The sequence below is a fragment of the Glandiceps talaboti genome, chromosome 21 (assembly GCF_964340395.1).
Source record: "Glandiceps talaboti chromosome 21, keGlaTala1.1, whole genome shotgun sequence".
In the NCBI taxonomy this organism is placed as follows: domain Eukaryota; kingdom Metazoa; phylum Hemichordata; class Enteropneusta; family Spengelidae; genus Glandiceps; species Glandiceps talaboti.
The window spans coordinates 13,368,522-13,376,658 of record NC_135569.1 but is presented as its reverse complement, the minus strand read 5'-3'; the positions used below and the strand labels follow the sequence as shown (position 1 = coordinate 13,376,658).

The 8,137-nt window shown below is 39.9% G+C and overlaps 3 protein-coding genes across 3 annotated transcripts; 2 read left to right on the top strand and 1 right to left on the bottom strand.

The window, feature by feature from the left end:
* The first annotated feature begins 634 nt into the window (after nt 1-634).
* Nucleotides 635-2,023, top strand: LOC144451632 (uncharacterized). Its single transcript, XM_078142526.1, has 2 exons — nt 635-1,327; nt 1,509-2,023. The coding sequence occupies exons 1-2, from the start codon at nt 983-985 to the stop codon at nt 1,983-1,985; spliced, it is 822 nt and encodes a 273-aa protein (XP_077998652.1). The 5' UTR covers nt 635-982; the 3' UTR covers nt 1,986-2,023.
* A 440-nt stretch (nt 2,024-2,463) lies between these two features.
* LOC144451255 (galactosylceramide sulfotransferase-like) lies at nt 2,464-3,687 on the top strand. Its single transcript, XM_078142057.1, has one exon. It carries the CDS (start codon nt 2,464-2,466, stop codon nt 3,685-3,687), a length of 1,224 nt encoding a protein of 407 aa, XP_077998183.1.
* Nucleotides 3,688-3,985: 298 nt separating this feature from the next.
* Nucleotides 3,986-5,251, bottom strand: LOC144451254 (interleukin-6 receptor subunit beta-like). Its single transcript, XM_078142056.1, has one exon. The coding sequence runs from the start codon at nt 5,249-5,251 to the stop codon at nt 3,986-3,988; it is 1,266 nt and encodes a 421-aa protein (XP_077998182.1).
* Between the last annotated feature and the right edge of the window lie 2,886 nt (nt 5,252-8,137).

Sequence of the window (8,137 nt, the reverse complement as noted above, 5' to 3'; positions counted from 1 at the left end):
GTTCTTCACGGCGTGTTTTTCAAACGAATACACTTTAGAGATGATATTGTACTTTGTTGCCGTTTCCTGCCAGTAAAGATCGCTGCCCTTTGCTCCGCCAGTATGATTGATGTATTTACCCCCCTCGTCGCCAAATTCAATATTGTTGTGTAATCCCGTTTTCGATTTTGAATTCGTTGGTAAAAGGTCTTGCCCATTTCCCCGCTCTGCCCCGACTCGACACCTATTTTCCATCACTCATCTGAGAAATTGACACTGTGCACACAAACCCGCTACTTATCTATTCTGCCTCTTTGTGTGTGCGACTTAAAAGTTTAGGTCGTACGAGCGCAGTTGAATTAATAACACAATGTGAGAGACACACACACAATTGACACGTGACTTCACGTGACTCGCTGCCTACGTCATTAGACGTCTTAGTGGTCACAAACGTGTGTGGTGGGGGCAGCTACGTGTAGCAAGAATGTTACTTACAACACTGCGAGTGTGCTTGCTACAGTATTGTTAGTGTTAATACGAACGTGATTCTGTCGAAATGCATGTTGTCGACATCATCACATGGACACAATGAAAGAAGACGTGACGTCATAAATATTTGTGAACATCATATCGTTGGACGTGCATATTTTTCACGTCAAAGAAAAAATGACGTCACATTTTTTCCACATCCATGAATTTACAACTTGCATGCTGTCGACATCATCACACGGACACAATGAAAGAAGACGTGACGTCATAAATATTTGAGAACATCATATCGTGGGACTTGTGATTAACGTGCATATATTTTCACGTCAAAGAAAAAAATGACATCACATGTTTTTCCTCATCCATTTTACAGCTTGTTGACATCACATATAATGTGGTATATCTGATCACGTGATGTCAGAATTATTTGAGAAACAAGGCAATATAAATGACGTCCATGACGTAATGAAACAAGATGTGACGTCAGAAATATTTGCAAAACAAGGCTATATATATGACAACGATCATTATGTGCAGCAACATAAGTGAAAGAACATCATCAGTCCACAACATGACATCAGCTACTAAGAGGCACCAGGAGAAAATCGACAAAGAGTTAGCCAAAAGACACAAACGTAAAATCCACAAGATGACATCAACGAAGAAAAAACTACAAGTGAAAATGGATAAAGAGGCAGCCAAAAGATGCAAACGTAAAATCAGGAGGAGCAAAGAAAGGTCGAGGGCTGTACAACAAGTGGTGCATAAAGAGATGTTGAAAGAGATTGCACAGTGTCAAACGATCAGACCACCAAAATCAACTCGTCCTTGTAAACCAGATGATTACTTGGCATATTTGGTGAGTGACAAATGACAAAATTTTCTTTCTGTAGTACTGTGAAAAGGGTATATATATATATATATATATATATATATATATATATATATATATATATATGGTGTTTTGGGGGTGTGGGTGTTCTTGCTTTCGTATGAGTTTATTAAGGTTGTTTTATTTGTTTGTTTTCGTTTGCCTACAGGAACTTCGAGAAAGGGTTTACCAAGAGTCCAGACTTTTCAAACACAAGTATCCACTGGTATATCTGTACCTCATGAATTGCAAGACAGTGCAGAAGAAAACGTGTTTGGTGAAAACCTCTCTGGAAGTATGTGTGAAGGGAATGGCTAGAATGATGTTCAATACCAACCTTGAAGATAGAGCTGCATCTGCATATAAACTGAATGTGATATGCAAAGCATTGGCAATTTGGGCACCTTTCTTCTCCCCAAGTATGCTACAGGAAGAAGAAGGAGATAAAGCAAGGCCATGTAGATTTCAGTTTTTCCTGACAGTCTTTCCCTGTGGCAGACATTTGCCTTCTGATGATGAAATCAACAAAGTTCAATGTGCATACGAGGACCGTGTTGAAAACTCTTTGGAAGAAAAACCAACCATGGAAGAACTTGTTCTCTTCATGCAACTTGTTACAAATGAAATGCGACAAATGAAGGCCTAATTTAATTAGCCTTGTGATTCGAAAATAAATCTGTTTAATATTAACCACATAACAAAAGTGTATTTCATAGTGCTTTGATTGGTATGTAAGTCACACACACACTTCAACAGAGATGGTTTCTTTTGTTTTTAACATTTTATTTTATTTTATTACACTTTAACTTGTTCCATGGTGAAAGCGAATGGTTTTGACGAGTAAAAATGGGATGAATGTGATTGCACATGCAATGAAGTAGGAGATGTATCTCGTCTTGACAACGTTGTCTTGCTGCTAGATGGCGTTTCACGTGGCGTAGGGTATGCACTAACATTAACATTATACTAGAAGAGTTTAGTCAAGGCTGTATGTAAAGTATGTTCACTCGTCGACGCGTACAAGGTATATAAACTCTAAGGGGTTTTTTGCCCCAACAAATCGTATATCCCTGACTTGATAAATTTGTTTTTATCTTTGCTCATACTAGATCAATACTGTCGGCATGAAGAACTTATTGTATAAACTTCATATCGTCACCCTTGTTATACTGAGTGTCGTCTCCTGCAAATTCTTCTTCGAGCTCAGTTATTCCAACTTCAACTCTAATTGGAAAAAATACTCTTCTATTCCTGTTCATGACATCTTCAGAGGAAGAAACGCTGATGCTAATGTCTCGGTGACGGTTCCAACATGTAAACCAAAGAAAAACATAGCGTTTTCTAAGCTACATAAATGCGGTAGCAGTACAGTTCTTAATATACTGCTAAGGTATGGTGACATGAACAATCTGACCTTCGTTCTCCCGCCTTCAGGAAACTATCTGGGATGGCCCAAGCCATTCGATAAACGAAAAGCGATGAAAGTGCCCTGGAACGAGTATAACATATTTACACACCATTCACGATTTAGCTATGAAGGTATCAGCGCCATTATGCCCCCGAGCACTGTATATGTTACTTGTTTGAGACAGCCCGTATCATTATTTCAATCCTCATTCACTTATTTCGACTTTGGCAATTATGTTGGTCTAAAAGGCCCCGCAGGTTTGAAAGAATTCGCTGACGGTATCGAATATTATTATAATAAATCACATAATGCACGATTATTGAATCCTATGCTGTTTGACCTTGGTATGAACTCAGAGGATATGTGGAACGTGACAAATATTGACAACAAAATTAAATATATAGACGAAACATTTAATTTAATAATGATAGCAGAGTACATGGATGAATCGCTTGTGTTGCTCAAAGAATTGATGTGTTGGGATACAGACGATATTGTAGCATTTTCAATGAATGCACGAGCACCAAAATCAAAAAGTAACATTACTGAAGAAGTGGCAGGAAAGGTACTGAAGTGGCATGCTGGAGATGTAAAATTGTATGACCATTTTAATACAACACTTTGGAAACGTATTGAAAGTTTCGGAAGAGAGCGAATACAAACAGAACTAGCAAAACTGAAATCGAGGCGGGAATACTATTCCAACCATTGTATTGAGAAAGTCATTACAAATGATCCCAAAGTGTGGCGCCCAAATCATGTAAGTGTACAAAGCATCAAAATCAAACCATCTGTAAAGAATGACACAATGTGTCTTGGATTGACGAGAACAGAACTTCCATTCACAGATTATGTCAGGAAGAAACAGTTACAAAATGTGCGTAATTACATTTTTCCTGACAGTCTCTCCCCGTGGCAGACATTTGCCTTGTCAGGATGAAAAGCACAAAGTATGAAGACCATTGAGTTGAAAAATCGACCAAAAACCACTTTTACACACAAAAAAAACTGTTGCGAGTCACACACATATTTCCGTTTACAAATGATTTTTTATTAATCTCCAAAAAACGAACTTGAAAAATTCAGTTTGGCATATGTAAATGTAAGTAACTAACAAAAAAAAACAACCACAACACTGGATGCACACACACGTATTGTGTATTCTACTGCCTAAAAACACAGACAGTCATTAAAACATCTTCAACTAAAAAAGTATTGGAGCGTGCATTTCCTGCTTTTCAATACGCGGGGGGAGTGCAACTCACGAAACATTTTCGAGTGTTTAACATGTAGTATGTAGGCGGCGAAGCACCAGCTCCGTTATAGGCAGTGACAATGACGGTATAGTCGGCCATAGAAGTAAGATTTGTGAAAGTGTGTCCACGTAAGCCACTTTCTAGAATCAATTCTTTGCCGGTTTCATTCGTACCCTTACGAAGATCAAAATGGTAACCCTCGATAACGCCATTGGAAAATACAGGATCTTGTCTAACAACAACCGTCATCTCGACACTGTCCCCTTCCAAGAAAGCAAGACTGATTCTCAACTTTACACCATCGAAAGGCGCAGCCTGGTCTGTCAATACATGTAAGGTGTCACCATAATCGCTCCACGACCCGTTAACGCCGTATTCTGTGCGACATTTTGCGCGGAAGGAGTATGCCGTGTAGGGCTTTAGTGCAACAGCGACGAAAGTGTCTTTGTTGTAGGCGTCGTTGATGTTTTTCCACGTTTGATCTTCAGAAACATCATCTCTGTATTGTAAAGCGTACCCCACCTGCAAATAATCTTCAATCCAATTGTCCGGCTTGCCTACCCTGACGTGTACAGTGTAGGGTGTCTTTCGCACGAGTGTTAGGCTAGCGGGTGGTCTGGTACGCGTCTGCGTATCGGGGTTGAACTTAATCTCCTTTTCGTCATGGCCGTAAGCATTCGATACCACAATCCTCATTACGTGGAGGCTGCCGTAGTTGGTCCACCTGTCGAAAAAACACGATCGCCGACCTCTCGTCTCAACGTCTGGACAGTCACGCCATGCTGAAGTTGACTCAAAGTAGTGGCGGTACGTAAAAACCTCTACCGTGTCATTTGTCGAGTCCACCAAATCCCACTCACACCACATCTCGAGAATATTCTCGCTGTAACATTTAAAGTCCGAAATCACTGGTCTCACACCGACGTGCAAATTAACGTTGGCGTAGACCGCATTATGTTTACGACGTCTTCCCCCTACCTTCCTACATGTGTACCGACCAGTGTCAGAATAAGTGATGTTTTCTATTCGGAGGTTCAAGTCCGTCCCGTTCACATTAACGTCGAGTTTAGGTGGTAATTCACCACCTTCATACTGCCACAAAAGTCGGCGTGCATCTCTGCGTCGAGGGTGCCGACACGTAAGGATAACATCGTCACCAACACTGGAGTAAACCTCTTCGGCTTTGATGGAAAGACAGCCAAAACAGGCGATGAGGAAAACAACACAAGCGAGCACAGCAGGCTTCATACTTAGTTGATAATGAGGAAAGATCACCCCTTGCCTTCTTTTATAACCGTGGACTAACCGTCGTAATTTGCATAAAAGACGTGACGAATGTGTTTTACTTGCGTGGATGAAAAAAAAAACACCAGAAAATTTGTTTGTATATATATATATATATATATTTATCACATAAATACGTGCACATGTCGCTCTTTGTTACGCGAGGGAGAAGAAACTTACAGCATTCATGTGGGCATTTCTTTCGATGAAGAAAAAACGAATGGTGGACAAAGGCGTACAGAACTTCCATTCACAGATTACGTCAAGGAGAAACAGCGTTTTTCCTGACAGTCTCTCCCCATGACAGACATCTTCCTTGTGATGATGAAAAGCACAAAGTATGAAGACCGTTGAGTCGAAAACTCGTTGGTAGAAAAACCGACCATGGAAGAATTTGTTCTCTTTATGCAACTTATTACAAATGAAATGCGACAAATGAAGGCCTAATTTAATCAGCCTTGTAATTCGAAAATAAATCTGTTTTATTAACCACGTAACAAAGTGTATTTTATAGTGCTTTTATTCTTATGTAATTCACACACACACACACACACACACACATTTCAACAGAGATGGATTCTTTTGTTTTTTAACATTTTATTTTATTTTATTATACTTTAACTTGTTCCATGGTGAAAGCGACTGGTTTTGACGAGTAAAAATAGGATGAATGTGATTGCACATGCAATGACAACACAAAAAACAATTGCTGTTATTGTAGAAAGGTACACACTGCCTGTCTTATCCGCTCTCGAAGGACGCAATGTCGAATGTACATTTGTCATTGTCATTTTGCCTGTCGACGTTGTTTGTTGTATTTTATTAAAAGTTTTTGAAGATATCTCTGACAATGTTTCTCCAACCGTCGACAATGCTTTATGAGATGTTACATCCGGTGAAAGAGATGGTACTTGCATAGTGGAAGTTATTTCTTGTGAAATAGGAGATGTATATGGTGACGATGTTGTCCTGCTGCTAGATGGTGTTGTATGTGACGTGGTAGACATTTGAGTCATGTCGTCGTCCAGAATGGATGATGTTGCTTGTAATGTGGAAGTTGATAACGTTATTTCATCTTGTGTATTTTCAATTTCTGCTACCTCTTCAAGTATTTCAGCTGTGATTGATATGTCACGTGATGTAGGGGATGTACCTTGTGGTGACGACGTTGTTTCACGTGAAGTGATAGACATTTGAGTCATTTCTTCCTCCAGAATGGATGATGTTGCTTGTAATGTGGAAGGTGATAACGTTATTTCGTCTTGTGTATTTTCAATTTCTGCTACCTCTTCAAGTATTTCATCTGTGGTTGATATTTCTTGTGAAGTTGGAGATGTATATGGTGACGATGTTGTCATGCTGCTAGATGGTGTTGTATGTGACGTGGTAGACCTTTGAGTCATGTCGTCGTCCAGAATGGATGATGTTGCTTGTAATGTGGAAGTTGATAACGTTATTTCGTCTTGTGTATTTTCAATTTCTGCTACCTCTTCACGTATTTCAGCTGTGGTTGATATTTCACGTGATGTAGGGGATGTACCTTGTGGTGACGACGTTGTTTCACGTGAGGTGATAGACATTTGAGTCATTTCTTCCTCCAGAATGGATGATGTTGCTTGTAATGTGGAAGGTGATAACGTTATTTCGTCTTGTGTATTTTCAATTTCTGCTACCTCTTCAAGTATTTCATTTGTGGTTGATATTTCTTGTGAAGTTGGAGATGTATATGGTGACGATGTTGTCATGCTGCTAGATGGTGTTGTATGTGACGTGGTAGACCTTTGATTCATGTCGTCGTCCAGAATGGATGATGTTGCTTGTAATGTGGAAGGTGATAACGTTATTTCGTCTTGTGTATTTTCAATTTCTGCTACCTCTTCACGTATTTCAGCTGTGGTTGATATTTCACGTGATGTAGGGGATGTACCTTGTGGTGACGACGTTGTTTCACGTGAAGTGATAGACATTTGAGTCATGTCGTCCTCCAGAATGGATGATGTTGCTTGTAATGTGGAAGGTGATAACGTTATTTCGTCTTGTATATTTTCAATTTCTGCTACCTCTTCACGTATTTCAGCTGTGGTTGATATTTCACGTGATGTATAGGATGTTCCTTGTGGTGACGACGTTGTCTTACTGCTAGATGGTGTTTCACGTGAAGTGGTAGACATTTGAGTCATGTCTTCCTCCAGAATGGATGATGTTGCTTGTAATGTGGAAGGTGATAACGTTGTTTCATCTTGTGTATTTTCAATTTCTGCTACCTCTTCACGTATTTCAGCTGTGGTTGATATATCACGTGATGTAGGGGGTGTACCTTGTGGTGACGACGTTGTCTTACTGCTAGATGGTGTTTCACGTGAAGTGGTAGACATTTGAGTCATGTCTTCGTCCAGAATGGATGATGTTGCTTGTAATGTGGAAGGTGATAACGTTATTTCGTCTTGTGTATTTTCAATTGCTGCTACCTCTTCACGTATTTCAGCTGTGGTTGATATTTCACGTGATGTAGGGGACGTACCTTGTGGTGACGACGTTGTTTCACGTGAAGTGATAGACATTTGAGTCATGTCGTCCTCCAGAATGGATGATGTTGCTTGTAATGTGGAAGGTGATAACGTTATTTCGTCTTGTGTATTTTCAATTGCTGCTACCTCTTCACGTATTTCAGCTGTGGTTGATATTTCACGTGATGTAGGGGACGTACCTTGTGGTGACGACGTTGTTTCACGTGAAGTGATAGACATTTGAGTCATGTCGTCCTCCAGAATGGATGATGTTGCTTGTAATGTGGAAGGTGATAATGTTATTTCGTCTTGTGTATTTTCAATTGCTGCTACCTCTTCACGT